This window comes from Lepidochelys kempii, chromosome 19, assembly GCF_965140265.1.
Source record: "Lepidochelys kempii isolate rLepKem1 chromosome 19, rLepKem1.hap2, whole genome shotgun sequence".
NCBI classification, from domain to species: domain Eukaryota; kingdom Metazoa; phylum Chordata; order Testudines; family Cheloniidae; genus Lepidochelys; species Lepidochelys kempii.
In genome coordinates this window covers 16812990-16830413 of record NC_133274.1, presented here as the reverse complement: position 1 = coordinate 16830413, position 17424 = coordinate 16812990, and the positions used below count along the sequence as shown (strand labels likewise).

The 17424-nt window shown below is 46.4% G+C and overlaps 1 protein-coding gene across 1 annotated transcript; it reads right to left on the bottom strand.

Moving 5' to 3' along the window:
* Positions 1-10780: 10780 nt before the first annotated feature.
* On the bottom strand, positions 10781-17115 carry EDN2 (endothelin 2). Its single transcript, XM_073317818.1, has 5 exons — positions 16905-17115; positions 15824-15968; positions 14485-14604; positions 13136-13240; positions 10781-12757 (listed from the first exon to the last, which is right to left on the bottom strand). The coding sequence occupies exons 1-4, from the start codon at positions 16966-16968 to the stop codon at positions 13198-13200; spliced, it is 372 nt and encodes a 123-aa protein (XP_073173919.1). The 5' UTR covers positions 16969-17115; the 3' UTR covers positions 10781-12757; positions 13136-13197.
* Positions 17116-17424: the final 309 nt, after the last annotated feature.

The window sequence follows — 17424 nt, the reverse complement described above, 5'->3', positions numbered from 1 at the left end:
CCATGAATTTATCTAGTTGTCTTTTAAACCCTGTTATAGTCCTAGCCTTCACAACCTCCTCAGGCGAGGAGTTCCACAGGTTGACTGTGCGCTGTGTGAAGAAGAACTTCCTTTTATTTGTTTTAAACCTGCTGTCCATTAATTTCATTTGGTGACCCCTAGTTCTTATATTATGGGAACAAGTAAATAACTTTTCCTTATTCACTTTCTCCACACCACTCATGATTTTATAGACCTCTATCATATCCCCCCTTTGTCTCCTCTTTTCCAAGCTGAAAAGTCCTAGCCTCTTTAATCTCTTCTAATATGGGACCCATTCCAAACCCCAGTCATTTTAGTTTCCCTTCTCTGAACCTTTTCTAATGCCAGTATATTTTTTTTGAGATGAGGAGACCACTTCTGTACGCAGTATTCAAGATGTGGGCGTACCATGGATTTATATAAGGGAAATAAGATATTCTCCGTCTTATTCTCTATCCTTTTTTTAATGATTCCTAACATCCTGTTCGCTTTTTTGACTGCCGCTGCACACTGCATGGATGTCTTCAGAGAACTATCCACAATGACTCCAAGATCTTTTTCCTGATTAGTTGTAGCTAAATTAGCTCTCATCATATTGTATGTATAGTTGGGGTTATTTTTTCCAATGTGCATTACTTTACATTTAGCCACATTAAATTTCATTTGCCATTTTGTTGTCCAATCACTTAGTTTTGTGAGACCTTTTTGAAGTTCTTCACAGTCTGCTTTGGTCTTAACTATCTTGAGCAGTTTAGTATCGTTTGCAAACTTTGCCACCTCACTGTTTACCCCTTTTTCCAGATCATTTATGAATAAGTTGAATAGGATTGGTCCTAGGACTGACCTTGGGGAACACCACTAGTTATCCCTTTCCATTCTGAAAATTTACCATTTGTTCCTACCCTTTGTTCCCTGTCTTTTAACCAGTTGTCAATCCATGAAAGGATCTTCCCTCTTACCCCATGACAACTTAATTTATGTAAGAGCCTTTGGTGAGGGACCTTGTCAAAGGCCTTCTGGAAATCTAAGTACGCTATGTCCACTGGATCCCCCTTGTCCACATTTGTTGACCCCTTCAAAGAACTCTAATAGATTAGTAAGACATGATCACTCTCTTTACAGAAACCATGTTGACTTCTAGATCATTGATGATGTGCTGGAGAGGCTTTAGCTAGGGTTGTACGTGATGGCCGGTGGTGTTCTGTTATTTTCCTTGTTGGGTCTGTCCTGTAGTAGGTGACTTCTGGGTACCCATCTCACTCTGTCAATCTGTTTCCTCACTTCCCCAGGTGGGTATTGTAGTTTTGAGAATGCTTGATAAAGATCTTGTAGGTGTTTGTCTCCGTCTGAGGGACTGGAGCAAATTCGGTTGTATCTTAGGGCATGGCTGTAGACAATGGATCATGTGATGTGTCCTGGATGGAAGCCGGAGGTATGTAAGTCAGCGTACCAGTCAGTAGGAAACCTACTTTTTTGATGATGAAACAGAAAGCCTGCACCCCCAGAGTGTCAGGCATCTAGAGCACTCGCTCTACATCTGAAGAGCCAAGTTTAAGTCCCCACTCGGCCTGATTCAGAGCAGGGACTGAAACACTGGTCTCCCACACTCCAGGCAAGTGTCAGTCTCTGTTTCTCCCTATCGCTGGTTAGGGCTGTCCCACTTTGTATGAATAAATAAATATTCATGGAGCCAGAGAAACTGCTTCTAGAGCCCTGTGATCAAAGCACTCCCTTGGGAGACCTGGCTTCAAGCTCCTACTCCAAAGCAGGGATTCAGACCAGGGTCTGTCACAATGGGGTTTCTCTGGTTTTAACCAGAAATTCTATCTTGGACAGGAAACCCTTCCCCAACAACATTTGCACTGAACCTGGTACGTTCCTGCAGATGGCTTTGGTTTGGGCAAATGGGCATTTTCCTACAAAAACCTGTTTTGTCAAAAAATTCCCAACCAGCTCTTCTCAGACTGTCCTGACTCCCAACAGCAGACTCATTCTGCCTGTGCCAGTGCTTAATTTGTGCCTGAGCTTGGTAGTTCAGAGCCCTGGCACCTCTGGGCTTGCTGCATCAGTTCTGTATGTTAAAAAATTGCTTGAGCTGCAGCACCTAATTGCTTGAGCCCTGGTATCCCTTTCATCACAAATTAGGCACTGGCCTGAGCACACTACTACTCAACAGGACCAAGCCACTGGAGTCCAGAGCTGTGTTCCCTCTAAGCTGTGTGGTCGGGCCGCCGCCCAGGAGAGATTCAAGTGCCGCACACTTGCTTAGCAGAGCCGCGAACGTCCAGCAGCATGTGTTCAGGTGCCCCTCCCCCCCGCTGCTCTGCAGCCACATTGCTCCTGAAGCTGCTCCCAGGACCCTCTTGCCACCTGTGCAGAGCAGGGGTGGGGAGTGCTGATGTCAGGGTGTCCCCCTTCCCCCATCCCTTTACCCCATCCCCACAGAGCAGGGGAGAGGAGACAGGGCTCAGGACTCACAGCAGCTCTGAGGTCTGAATGAGCCTTCCAAGCCCTCTGGGCAGTGAATGAGTTCCTTAAAGAGACAGCGCACAGCATCGCTCAGAAACTTCCCCAGCAGCCAGCACACACAATCTCTGTTTCTTTCTCTCTCTCTCTCTCACACACACACACACTCTCTCTCTCTCTCTCTCCCTCTCCCCCCATCCACATACCCCATCTCCGCAGAGAAGGGGAGAGGGGACATGGCTCAAAAGCAGGAGAGCTTCAGTAAGTGCCTTAAAGAGACAGTGTACAGTGTCGCTCAGAAACTTCCACAGCAGCCAGCACACACACACACACACAGAGTCGCTGTGTCTCACACACACTGTCTCTGTCACACACACATACACACTGTGACAGGGCAAGGCCAAATGGCTATAGTAAAGTAATGGGAGACAGATATTTTACCCACTGACTAAACAAATCCCTGTTACCAGGATAAGCAAATGGCAGCTGCTCCAGGTCAGTTAAGACACCTGGGGCCAATTAAGAATCTTTCCAGAAGGCAGGGAGGACAGCTAGGTTGATTGGGACAGCTGAAGCCAATCAGGGACTAGCTGAAACTAGTTAAAAGCCTCCCAATTAGTCAGGTGGGCGCACGTGTCAGGAGCTGTAGGAGGAAGTCATGCTGTTGGAGAGACTGAGCAAGACAAACCATATCAAGCACAAGGAAGGAGGCCTTGAGCTAAGGGTGAAGTGGATCTTGAGGAGGTGGGGGCTGCTGTGAGGAAGTGGCCCAGGGAATTGTATGTGTCCTGTTTCTAAAAAGTCAGCTACCACAGCTGATACTATTAGGGTCCCTGGGCTGGAGCCCAGAGTAGAGTGTGGGCCAGGGCTCCTCCCCCTTTTGCTCTCCCCCTCCCCCCCAGATTAATCACTGAGACTGGGAGACAACAGAGACTGTGCAGGTGAGGGTAGCTTCTCACATCCCTTGCTGGCTTATGATGAAAATGGCTCAGTAGGCTGTGACCCTTGCCTCTAGAGAGAGAAGGGCTACATGGAGGGTCACAGTGAGCCTCTGAGGATAGCGAAATCCACCAGAAAATGCAGGACCCACAGAGACAAGGACAGAGCTTTGTCACAACACACACAGTCTGTGTCTCACACACACATACTGTCTCTGTCACAGACACACACACATACAGTCTCTGTGTCTCTCTCTCTCACACACAGTCTTTCACACTCATCTTCCAACACATACTTGTATTGTTGTTGTTGTTATGTCTTGGTGCTTCCTGCAATGCACATATAGTCTCTGTAATTTTATTCTTTCAAAGTGTGTTATTTTAGTTTTTTGACTGGTCTATGCATTTCATAATTATTATTTCTCTCTTACACTTAAATTTAATTCTTTGAGTTGTGAGTTCTAAAAGGCCTAACCAGTCCTGGCTGAAGTAATTATCCCTATGGTAACTTTTTAAAAATATATATTATATCTAGGGTTTTTGTTTCTACTGGTGACACACATCTGCACATTACCTCGGTGCACATAACAAAATTTATTCCACACATGGATGAAAAAAATTAGAGGGAACATTGGTCCAAAGATCAAAGATATCTGGCTAAAGGGATATTGTCAGGCAGCGTAGGCCCCAAATCTCAGTTTTGTTTTAATTATTTTTGTTTTAATGTCAAAGGAAACCACTTGGGTTTGGATTTAACTATCCCCCTGTCTGGCCCTTGTGCAATCCAAACAGTGCCCTGATAGGAAAATGACAATAAACCAATATGAAACTGACTTATCTACTTTCATTCTTTAAGAGCAGAGACTTTCAAAATGAAAACAAACAGCTGAAGAGTAAATTAAATTTTCAGATTATAAATTCTTCAGTGTCTTCCTCTGTGTTGGGAAAGTACCCAGCACATAATAACTAATAAAATTTCAAAAAAATTATCTCTGATTTAACAATCTCAGGCTCCCGTTTTGCATTGAGTTCCATGCAGTAGCATCCACCTACATGCAACTCACTGTGGGATTGGAATCTAAATTTTTATTAGTAATACCATACTAATAAGGAATACAGTTTTAAACGATATGGCTGTTAACCTGGCTGGGCCCTTTTGATTTTTCTTTTTCCAGTTTCCAGTGTCTTCTGTGCTTCCTATTGTCATCTGTGACACAAAGGCAAAGTACCTAAAAGTTGTTTTCATGGCATCTGCCAAGAGCCTGGTAATGGCAATCTCATGAATTTTGTAATCTGAGCAAAATGATTAGATGCTTATCTGAACTTAACCTCTGAACCTTCCATGGTTCCCTTGTCACTGCTATAACTTAGAAAGAGCTGGCCAAATTACAGACATTGTACGGAGCCTCCATGTGAAGTCACGTCCAGGTCATCCTTTCAGTTCAGGTTAATGGTGTTGGTTGGTTTCTGATCATAAATCATCTCTCTCTTTTTTGAAAAGAGGTGTCCATTACAGTTCTTTCCCTATTCAAACTATCACTACCTCAGAGAGACAAAGTGGGTCAGGTAATACCTTTTATTGGCCCTACTTCTGTTGAAAAACACAAGCTCTTGAGCTTACACAGAGCTCTTCTTTAGGTGCTATGTTTCAGAGTAACAGCCGTGTTAGTCTGTATTCGCAAAAAGAAAAGGAGTACTTGTGGCACCTTAGAGACTAAATAATTGGTTAGTCTCTAAGGTGCCACAAGTATTCCTTTTCTTTTAGGTGCTATGTAAGCTTGAGAGCTTGTCTCTCTCACCAACAGAAGTTGGTTCAATAAAAGATATTACCTCACCTACTTTGTCTCACTTGCGGATACATCAACACTGTAAACACTTTCTGAAGCCTGTGCATTATTTCCCTCTAATGCGGGAGTAGCTGGAGGGTAACTTCAGCCAAGATGAGGAGAGGCTGGAAGCTACTCATTGATAAAGCTACGATTTAGTCACGGGTATTTTTACCTGTGACTAAATCGTAGCTTTACCAATGAGTAAAAGTTTTTAGTAAAAGTTACAGACAGGTCACGGACAATAACCAAAGTCACCCGACTTTTACTAAAATTACCACTAACCAAATCTTACCTGCTTGCGGGGTGGGGGTGGGGGGCGAGGGGCAGTGCTCCAGTGGATGATGCTGCTCCCGGGGATAGGGAGGAAGCCCATGGCCCTACCACCACCACTCTGGGTTGGGAGGCAACCCAAGGCCCTGCCGCCACTCCTCCGGGCCCTAGGGTCAGCCGTACCAGCTGCACCAGCCACTGCAGCTGTGGAAGTCACGGAGGTCCCAGAAAGTCACAGAATCTGTGACTTCCATGACCTCCGTGAAAGATTCACAGCCTTACTCATTGGTAAGTGAATATGAGCCTAAAGAAGAGATTCTAAGAAGAGTCTAAATTAGTGTTATTTTCATATTGTGCAGGTAGGAAGAAGGTATACATTGCATTAACTTATATTCCCTGTAGATTTGCCTCTGGATCTGATCTATTACTCCCTCTGACTCTGACTTGCTGCAGGTATCTGATCAAGTCACTTAATATCTCTGGGCCAGATTTTTTTAAAGATATGTAGGTGCCTAACTCCCATTGAAACTAATGGGAGTTAGGTGTCTATATACCTTTCAAAATATGGCCCTCTGTGCCTTAGCTTACCAGATCTGTAAAATGGGAATAATATTCAGCTACCTTAAACCAGGGAGACATCATTGGCTGAAAGTGCACATTGATACTTTTATTGCTTCCTATCTCTTTGGGATGCTCCCATTCTGGGTTTGCAGGGCTGTATGAGTAGCCATCTCAGCATAGACCGGAGCTCTTGAAAGCTTGCTTCAGTTACCCAGAAAGCTGTGCTCTCTGCTGCAAAGGAGTCATTACAGCCTTCCTAGTTCAGTTAATCATGTTAATTAATGCTTGACATTGTAGGATGAACAGCCACAAGAAGCCTATCAAATGAAGAAGACGTTTACTGAAAATAGCCTGTCGTGTTTTGTTATTTGATTTTTATTCATATTTATGAGTGATTTTTAACTGATGGAATCTTATACAAAATAAACAGGGCTGGGGGAAAAGATTTCAGTCGTGTCTAAATTACATATATTGCTGCTCCTCTTTCAGCCTGTGCAGGGGGATAGAAAGGCCTTTCACAGTGTAACAGAGGCCGGGGACACTGAGATGCCGGGAGACTAGCCCCCAATGTGTCAATCAGCTAAACATCAGATAACTTTGCACACCATGCATCCCACCATGGCACGTTTCATCTTCTTCTTTACAGCCAAGACTTGATTTCAGCTCTCCTGGGGGGTTTTCCATACGTGAAACAAATGAAATAGAACAAAATAATAAAATGTCAATAAGGAGAAAAGTCCAGCAGAGCAGATGTCTTCCTACCCCAGCTTCTTCCTTCAGTGTAAGTGATGAAGGCAGGCAAAGCTCTTGTTGCATGCATCACTTGTTTGGGTCAGGCAACAAAGTGCTGTTCTTATATTTTATTACATGTGCTCCACAGGAGCACCCGCCACTACAGCAAACGTGGGAAAAGTCAACAGAACTTTTTTGAACCTCATGGAAGTTTTTAAAGAGCTGGCTGAGGAGATCACAGGACCATTAATGTTGATTTTCTTGGATTTTGAAGTCTGAAACACTGGGGAAGTACTGGAACACTGGAAGAAAGCTAATGTTTTCCCAAAATTTAAAAAGGGTAAACTGGATGACCTAGGTAATTATAGGCCTGTCAGACTGACTTCAATCCCAGGAAAGATAATGATACAGCTGATATGGGTCTCAATCAATAAATAATTAAAGGAGGTTAATATAATTAATGCCAATCAACATGGGTTTATGGAAAATAGATCCTGTCAAACTAACTCGAGATTTTTTTTTTATGCTATTCCAAGTTTAGTTGTTAAAGGTAATAATGTTGACGTAACATACGTAGAATTCTGTAAGGAGTTTGACTTGGTACTATTTGCCATTTTGATTAAAAAAATTAGAACAATACATAATTAATATGACACACTTTAAATGGATTAAAAACTAGCTGATACGTAAGCAGGGAATCATCATAGACTAAGTGTATTTCCAATATGGTCCTGCGGGGATAGGTTTTTGGCCCTACACTCTAAGATTTTTTTATCAATGACTTGGAAGAAAACAAAATCATCTGTGATAAAGTTTGCAGATGACGCAAAAGTTGGAGGAGTGGTAAAAATTAAGAGGGCAGGTCACTGATACAGAACGATCTTGATTGGTTGGTAAACTGGGTGCAAGCAAACAATATGCATTTTAATAAGTCTGAATGTAAATGTATACATCTGGAAACAAAGAATACAGGCCATACTTACGGAATGGGAGACTAGCCTGGGAAGTAGCGACTGAAAAGGATTTGAGGGCAGTGGCAGATAATCAGCTGAACATGAGCACCTAGTGCGATGCTCTGGCCAAAAGCACTTATGCAATCCTTGGATGCATAAACAAGGGAATTTTGAATATTAGAGAGGTTATTTTACCTCTGTATTTAGCACTGGTGCAACTGCTATGAGATTACTCTGTCCAGTTTTGGTGTCCACAGTCTTGAATGGTGATAAACCGGAAAGGGTTCAGAGAAGAGCCAAGAGAATGATTAAAGGATTAGAAAACCTGCCTTACAATGATAGACTCAAGGAGCGCAATCTATTTAGCCTAACAAATAGAAGGTTAAATGGTGATTTGATCATAGGCTGTAAGTACCCACAAATATTTGGTAATGGGCTCTTTAGTCTAGATGCCAAAGGTCTAACGAGATCCAATGGATGGAAGTTGAAGCTGGACAAATTCTGGAAATAAGATGAGAAATTTTAACAGTGGGGGAAAATAACTATTGGAACAATTTGCCAAGGGTTGAGGTGGATTCTCTATCACTGGCAATTTTATAGAGAGAGTAGATCTTTTTCTAAAAGCTAAGTTTTAGTTCAAACAGGAATTATGTGGGGGAAGTCCAATAGCCTGTATTACACAGGAGGTCAGACTAGATAATCATAGTGGTCTCTTGAGGCCTTAGAATCTATGTATTTCTGATGCAGATTGAATGGCTTCTAAATAAAATTATCAGGTTTCATTCCCTGAGGGCTACAGTCTCCCCTCCTTACTCATGCTGAATAAGTTCCTCATTCCATAAATATCCCACTGAAGGGAATGTGGAATAAAGTTTTGTCCGACATGTATAAGGGCATCAGAATCTGCTCGAGTGCACAAGGTATTCAACTGCCTGCAGGCTAATCAGAAATAAGTCTTATACAGAATCTCCTACTGGAAAAAAATCAAGAGTCCCATGCCAGGCAGGAGAGTTCCTCGTGCATAGGAGGCATTAATCATGAGAAACAATTATTAGTCTAAAGATGGTATATAGGACAGGGACTCTGGCACTCTCCATCACTCACACTGAAGGAAGAAATGGGGTTGGGAAGACATCTGCTCTATTGGGATTTTCTCCTTATTGAAGTTTCATTATTTTGTTCTATTTCTTTTATGTATAGAACTTTTAAAATATTCTTTGATCCTAGTCCTGCCCTAGTCTGTGTTTTGGCATGGCATGTAATAAATTTAAGTGGAAATAGTATTCATTTTTGACCCTACGTAACATACTATTAAGCTCTCAATTCCTCAGGTGCTCTACATTAGGTCTTATTAGTACAAACTATGAACAAGGGGTCAGTTTCTAAGCCGGTGTAAGTTGGTGTAGCTACATGAAAGTCAATGAAGCAATGCTGTTTTCCACAAGAAGCCATATCCAGTGCCCTTTGAAGTCACTGGGAGATGTTCATGGTCATTAGCTCAGGCCCCAGCTGAGATGCTGGCCTAAGGTATGTAAGAGTGGCCAAGGACATTGGATTACCTCAGGTTTTGGATGCCCAGCTGGAGATATCAGAAGTGTTTAGTATCAGCCCCTCCAGCCAGAGGGCTCACTGATAAGCTTGCCCAGCTGTGTGTAGAGAGCTATCATCATTCAAATCCCATTGAGGGATTTCTTTTCCGGTTGTAGATATTATGGCCAGAAGGGCCTGTTATGATAGCTCTGTCTGCCACCTGCATTGAACTTCCTCCATATCCTCATGTGATCTAGAGGACATTTCTAGCTAGACTTCCAGGGGTGAAGATGCTCTCCCTTACCTTTATTAGCCGGGACACTGAGCAGGACCTTGGGCTGCTCTGAAAGGGGCAGGTTTCATTCCCATTGGGGATGGGGAAAACAATCCTATTCTCAACCTGCCTAGGATCATACTTCTTCTATGAAGAAAGAAAGACAAATAAAGGCTGGGCCTAACAAAGACTGATACAAAAGACATTCCGAGTGATGTGGAAATCATTCCAGAGGAACAAATGAAAGAAACCATGGAAACTTCAGCTTCCTCATTCAGTAACCCTGACATCAGCAACAGACACAGGCAGCTACAGCAAACAGGCTACCTTTTTCTCTTTGGAGGCTTTTGGGGAGAAGGTTGAATGAGTGATAGGAGAATCCCACTTAGGCACAGGACCCAGCCCGGTGAAAAGTGGACAGGATAGGCCTGTCCACTTGCAAAAAAGTGGGAGGGCCCTGGGCCCCTGGTTCTGGCACCATTGGCCTGGGGCCCCAGACACAGGGGAAGGAAAGATCAGCAGTAGAGCACAGAGAGAAGTAGGAGGAGACCTGGGGATGGAGTGTGGGCAGGGCAATGCAGGCTGTTGGGGGGGGTGGAGAGGGGTGTCACCCTTCCCCTGCCTTTGATACCCGCTGCCCATGCACTTTGGGTTGGTTTCCCACTCTAGCACACTCATTGGTGCTAGTTGGTATGTTTTATTATCTATAACCTGTCCTGTCTGCACAGAGTATCAGATGGATGGGTTCATTTTTAAACAAATGAAAGCAAGTCTATAGGTGAGAGGAGGGAAAGTTAGTTATTTTGGTCTCACTAGCACCCCATCCATGTTCATCACTGTAACAGGAGATCAGAGTCTAGATCCTTGCTTTCAGGAATCCTGGCTATTGCACCCAGCACAGTGCAAGGCTTTGATGGTTGTGACTGTGTTAGCATCTAGTCCACAGCTACATTCCCAACAACCACCAGCCAGATGAGGGCCAATTATATTGGAACCATCCCAGGCTTTTAAGGTCACTGCTAAATGGGGTCACCCTGAACTGAAACCTGTCTCCCCCTGAAAACTCACCCCTAATTCCTGCCTATCTCTACAGTCTCATGGTCATGTCTCTGTTCCAAGACCTTGGGAAACAACTAATTCAGCTGTGTTTGACCACACCCACACTTAACCAGCTATCAAGTGGGCTGGGGGAAGAAAGCAGAAATGTCACCTTTTACCATCATTTATTACAAATTAAAGTTTACATATTTGCAAATTACTGTCTAAAAATAGGTTAAAATAAATATACTGAAATGTTGGGATACTGCACACGGTGGGTGCATGCTATAAATTACTCCATTCCAGGAGGGGACAGGACACACAGAGCAATTTAGACCAGTAGTTTGATTTAAAATGACACAACTTAGAACATTAAACAGTGTGCAAAGTTTCCCTTTCAAACAGGAATTTATCAGATCCTTTCAGGATGATTTAAACCTTCAGAAGGCAAAAAACATACAAACAAACAAACGCCATGCTTTTCTCTCCAGCTCCAGAGGATTTTTGTCTTGACTGTCCTACATACCGCTATGTGGATTAGCTGGTCTCATTGTTCTCTCTCTCGAAAGAAAACTGAGGAAGTGTTTTGCACGCCCAATGGGACTAGACTACAATACAGGTATGGTTCAGTCCACCAGCACCCTTAAGTGTTCATGTGAAAGAGTGAGGTCACAGCCAGAATTGAGATTCCAGCAAGGATTTCAGGAGTGTTGGTGTATCTGCACTAACTAGATGAATATTTTGCAGCCAGGCTCTGTAATAGAAGTTGTATGCTGGGAAATCAAAGAGCATTTGTGATACAAGCCCAGCCTCCCCCACTCTTGATGTTTCAGCAGTCTGGCAAGAGGATCTTCCAGAGCATGGATGCAGTGTTCTTCAGTGGAACTCCTCCCGGAGGGCCAGTGGAATTATAATGCTCCAGGACTGTTTTGCCTAAGCCCATCCCTCTTGCCTAAGCCTTTCCCCATGAGCCACACAGAGCATGTCATCATTTGTCCCTTTCAGTCTGTCACTAAGTGAAGCAGCAAGCAATTGCACCTTCTCCCACTACCTCTTCACTGCCTCCAGCTTCTCCTTCAATGGAGTGCTCTGTGCATATCAGCAAGCTGGGAGGGCTAAGTTAAGAATAACCTAGTTACAATGTTCTACCCTGCTAATTACATGTCTAAGGACATAGACAACATTCACACCACCGCACTTGTTGGGACTAGTAGTTTGGCTCTGAATTTCCCTCTCCCCATGTAACAAATGTGACCTGCAACACTCCCAGCAGCAATAGAGGAGAGAATAAAAGAAATGCAGCTCTACCAGAGTTTCCCCACCCACTCACTGTGAAGCCAGGTGTGCAGAGCTTGGATTTAACACAGGTTCAGATTTAAACAGGCTATTCTTGGTCTACACTTGAGCCACTCATGGAGAAGGGACCTCAAGCAAATGGCTTAGCAGGAGAAAGCCAGAGCCTGGTTAGCTATACCATGGTACAATGGTATTTGTTACATGGGAATCCCAATTTAACGCACATCAGATTGTCTTTAACAGGGCAGTAAAGAGGAAAAAGTGCTAAGACGACAAGCCCAACGAGGCAGCAGCTCGTCAGTCCACGAGTCTGTGATGGCCACCCAAACCATGGATGAAAGCAGCGCAGCTGGAACCCTGTTCAAACATGTAGGCCAGGCCTCCAATACAGGATTTTTGGGGTGCTGCCAAGTTCAGAATTGAACATGTTTTTTTCTAGGCCTAAGTGCATGGACTGCAGAGACATGCGGACCATGGGCAGAATCCAGTGTGGAATCTAGCTGGTATTTGACTGATAAAACCCAGTCCTGATCCAGCAGGCCTGATCCCACCTTCACAGCGTGTCCACGGCCACATAAGAGGAGATGCTGTTTTCCCTTACAGCAGTCTCTGGAGCGCTGAGCTGCCTCCTCTGCTTCATCCACCTCTCCTGCTTTTCCATCATGGTCTTTCCTTCTGCTCTTTCAGGCACCCATGGCAAGAGCCAGTGGCATCCACAGGACTCCAAATTATTCCAGAAAACAGGATTGTTACCTGCTCTGTATCTTTCTTCCAGGCAAGGCTGCTTGAACTTTCCTCTGAAAGCAGTGCTGCCATCTGGGAAGCTGGGAGTTAGAGACAGCAATGTCCCTGTAAACAAAAGGGACCAAACACTCAGCATCTCATCTGTTACCCTCCTCACATCCAGGGACAGCCAGTGTCCTTTGATATTTACATGCTGTCTGCTAAGTTGTTTTGCATGGCAGAAGATGGGAAAGTCCTGAGACTCATGACCTGCACAATACTACAATCCTCCATTGGTGAGTGGAAAGTGGGCAAAGGGGTTTCCTTTACCCCTCTAGTCTCCTATTCTAGGTTTAGTGTCAGAAGTTTTCAGTGTCCCCGACTGGAAAAGCTGAAATTTGAGTAAAAGCTACAGTCTTGGAATCACAATCCTGTGGGATTTCACATGCTCATAGGGCAATTACTTTTGGGGAGCAGGGTGGCAAGGCCTTATGGAATTCTTACCGTCAGGCTCTCAGAAGATCAGTTTGTGGATGCTTCACATCACTGCTGTGGGGACTCTTTACCTATACGCTACGGCTCGGTGGGAGCTTAAGGTTCCCAAGATACCTGAAAGTCAAGACAGCACAAGCATGTTAGCCCCTCGCTTTCAGTAGGGAGAAAACACATGGAGTGGAAGGAGCACAGCTCTAATATTACATACATCGCTCTATAAGAGGGTTGAAAGCTTTATTTTGAAAGGGCTAATCCCCTGCCATTTCTGGCAGCAGCTTATAGTGTCACTGTTAGACTCTTTCCTTTCAGAACCCACTCAGTTCCCTGGAACTATTTATAGCCAGTTTTATTTCTCTGCAAATTTGTTAGATAGAAAATTAAAGACAGTGGCCCTTTCTAGTACTTGGCAATTTGAACACATTATACTACTTCTATGTTCATAGAATATCAGGGTTGGAAGGGACCTCAGGAGGTCATCTAGTCCAACCCACTGCTCAAAGCAGGCCCAATCCCCAATTTTTTGCCCCAGATCCCTAAATGGCCCCCTCCAGGATTGAACTCACAACCCTGGGTTTAGCAGGCCAATGCTCAAACCACTGAGCTATTCCTCCCCCCTATGTTGTCCCACTTCAGACTATAGTGACTGCCTATAGTACAGTACACACTTCCTGCAGCAGGCTCTATGCTTCTGAACGCATGCATGTTCGCATAGCGGAAGATTTTGTTATCTCCAAGCCAGCTCCATTCCAGGGCAGAATGGGCTGAGGGGAGAGTGAATATTTATATCTGGATTTACCCCAAGAGAAGCGAGCAGAAAAACAAACAGCTTTTATCGTCCGGATATGGCTCTTCTGAGAGAGAAGAGAAGCAGGTGCCCCTTCAACGGACGACTTTCATTCTCCTCCCCTGCAACACGCCAGAAGGAAGCTACTGTCCCCAGGAGGGGAAGTCTCTGGATAACCCTCCCGTGCGCTTCACGCTGATTCTCCCGCCCCCTTCCATGTGATCGGCATCACCCAACCACTACGCAAGCCAGCACTTCCTCACATGTGCTGCCACCACACCGCCAGAGGGAACATTGTTTTCGACCAAGCAGAAAGGGGACCATTGTACGAACAGAAACGTGCTCATGACCCTTTGCCAGGGCTTCTCTGGGAGGGTGTAAAAGCCACTAGACAAGTTCCAGATGCTGCCAGAGAACAGTGCAGCTGCCGGGGAGTCTACGGAATTAGTCCATCTCTTCACTCGGAGCCTGGAAACTCAACCACTCCTTTGCAAAGCACCCCTCGACCGGCCGTTGGCTAGACGGGGGGGTATCAGCCCTTTCCCAACCCGTCCCAGGGGCCTGCTGGACTCACCAAGGCTTTGCCTGGCAGAAGGTAGCACAGACACTGTCCTTGGAGTGCGAGCACTCACACCTGTTCAGTGATCTCTTGCGGCGACTTGGAGGGCTTCCCAAGCCATAGGGAGCAGTCTGTCTGTTAAAACAAAAGAAATCAAATAAGCAATTACTCTTTATTAGCAAAGAGATTTACTGTGCAGGCTTGGGAGGCAGCCAAGCTACAATAATAATAAAAAGGACATCTGTAGACACAAGGTGAAGAGACCAAGGATACTTCTCAAGCCTATAAAATTCAGCTCTTGCCTCCCACCCACTACTTTTCTTCCCACCACCCTCACAGGTAGCCTGGACCAGCATCAGCCAGCAAGTACTGGTCTGCAAGTGGAGTTTTATCCTCCTTGAAGCTGCTCAGAAACACAGGGACACGTTCCCATGCAACAGCGATTGTTCAGCATGCAGACGAAATTTAAATGCAGAGGCAGTTCAACTTCCTTCCATGCGTTGGTCCGAGTTTCCAATGCCCAGTTTGCCAAGCAGCAAGAGGCTCAGGCAGGGGGCCCTCCTCCCCACAAACACATGAAACAGTTGTGACTGCACAGGACATGTTACAAGTTAAAATGCCTTAGGGCTACAACAGGTTCTTCTGATCACAGCATACTTGTATAGCTGTTGGTGTACACGTTCCCTTTCCAGCTTGGATCACAATCCACCCCCCATCACCTCCAAAGTCCTCCCAGAGTTTGGGAATGGCAGAGACTGCAGCTATTTTCAGAGCAAGTTGTTACTAATGAGTGCACATTACCAGGCATAATTAGAGCCACACCTGACTGAGACCGTCTGTTGGCACTAGACATAAAGGTGACAGCCACGGGTCTGAAAAGAGCGCTGCTTTCCTGCCACAGGTTCTTAATGCCAAGCCCCTGCAGCCCCACTACAAATACCAGCACCTTACAAGGAGCATTCGGAGTAACAGGTGTAAAAGAAAAGAAGTTTGTAACAATTCCAACTTGCCACATTTTAGTTTTTGTATGGTGGCAATTTGAAGGTTTTTTTAGTATAAATACCATGGGGAAAAAACAGTCACAAGGGGATCGACTTCCTGAGCTTGCACCCTATCTGTTTGGTGACAACATGAAGCAAGCAGCTGTAATCCCTAGAGGACACAGGGGTTGTCCTTTTCTGGTGTTACTGTTTGCACTGTTATCTGCAACAGGTAACACACAAACTGGGATTCACTCTATCCCCAACTCACCACCCAACAACAACCATCAGCCAGAGAAATCCCTGCTTTGAGATCAATCTTTTACTTATAAATTATCAGCAACATTCTCCGAAATAGCTGTCCACATGCTCACCCTGGGGTGTTGACCCAGATAATATCCAGGTGACAGAAGTAAATGCACTCCTTGTCCTGCCAGCTGTTGCAGGAACATCTCTTTGTCCTGGAGTGCCTGCTGCTGGTTGCAGCTAGGTGGGACTCAAAGGGAGGACGGCCCATACCTGCAGCAGAGGGAAGAAAAACGGATCCGTCGTGCTATAGTTTAAAAGCTCTGGAACGCACAATACTATGTAAACGCTGCAATTACACCTCTATCAGGGATTATGTTGATTTCAGTTTCCAGGGCAGTTTTACAGTAGGTGCAGCCTTGCTGATTAGGCAGTACTAGATCATAAAAGCACTTGCATAACTAAGCAGGGGAGTTTGCTAGAAAACCTGGAGCAATGAGGGACTGTACAGGCAAAGTGGCACTGCTATGGCAGCTTTTGCTTTTTCGGGCAATGCCAGGCAGTCAACTCACTGGCAAATTGCACAGGTTATTTATCGGCCCACAAACAAAACCACAGAGAGGCAGCTATCGCCCTGCACATGCCTGCAACACATGGTTGTGGGCTGTGTGTTTATTTCTTTATTTCTGTCTTGGCTTCTTATCAAGCTATGACTGCGACCTGCATGTGCGAGCTCTCCCTGCCAAGCGCGAAAGCGGGCACGATGCAGAGTCACTAGGGCACACAAGCAAACACGTTTCGATCCAAGGCAGGGAGCGGTGCAGCGTGCAGGCTGACCTCCTCAGAAAGAGGGTCGGGGGCGGACCATTGCACGGGGGCGTTAGCGAGAGGCTCCCCCGTCTCCCAGGGTACCCCAACGCCTAGCTCCCTAGAGGAGCAGAAAGCAGCTGGAAGGGACACGAGCCTCTACACAGGCAGCGAGGGGGGGAATCTGCCCTGGTGACGTGAAACTTCGCGCTGCTCTGGAAAGCAGCGGCCAGGCTCCGAGTCCGAGCCAGGAGGGCTCAGCCCCAGCACGCCGGCCCGGAGGGGCACGGTTCCTCGGCAGGGGCATCTTCCAAAGCCCAGCCCAACCGTGAAATCCCCCTTTAACAACAACAACGACGACGACGACGACGACGAAAAGCGCCGAGCCGCGAGGAGTCTCACCTTCTCCCAGCAGGATGCAAAGGGTGATGGCCAGAGAAACGACGCCTGCGGGCCGGTTTGCCATGGCGGCTGGTTAATCCCGGGCCAGGAGCGGACGCTGCCTTTCCCCAGCACGGCCCCGGAGCCGCGCCGGGCAGGTGCTTTATAGCGCCGCTGGCCGCCGAGTCACGCCCCGGACCCGCCCCCCAGCATGGGACGGGGGCAGAAGAAAACAAAACCAGAGACCGGGCGACGAGCCAGCTGCGGCAGCCCCCCCGGCCCCGGCCCCGGCCCCGGCGCGCCTGCCAGGGGACCCGGCGCCCGGCCCGGCCCGCGGGAGCTGGGGAGCCCGGGGGTCCCCCCAGACCCGGACCCGGCCCCGGCGCGCCTGCCAGGGGACCCGGCGCCCGGCCCGGCCCGCGGGAGCTGGGGAGCCCGGGGGTCCCCCCGGCCCCGGCCCGATTCCGGCTGGGTCAGCCGGGGGGTCCTGCTCGGCCACCAAGCGCAGGGGCGGGTCAGCCGGAGACGGGGACCCCGGGAC

What these genes read in the sequence shown, in the direction of transcription:
- EDN2 (XM_073317818.1), bottom strand. Translation starts at nt 16,968, where the DNA reads ATGGCAAACCGGCCCGCAGGCGTCGTTTCTCTGGCCATCACCCTTTGC. An exon ending in ATCTGGGTCAACACCCCAGG is followed by an intron (nt 14,605 to 15,823) that starts GTGAGCATGTGG and finishes TTGTTTTAACAG; the next exon opens with ACAGACTGCTCCCTATGGCT. An exon ending in TTCTGCCAGGCAAAGCCTTG is followed by an intron (nt 13,241 to 14,484) that starts GTGAGTCCAGCA and finishes CTTGACTTTCAG; the next exon opens with GTATCTTGGGAACCTTAAGC.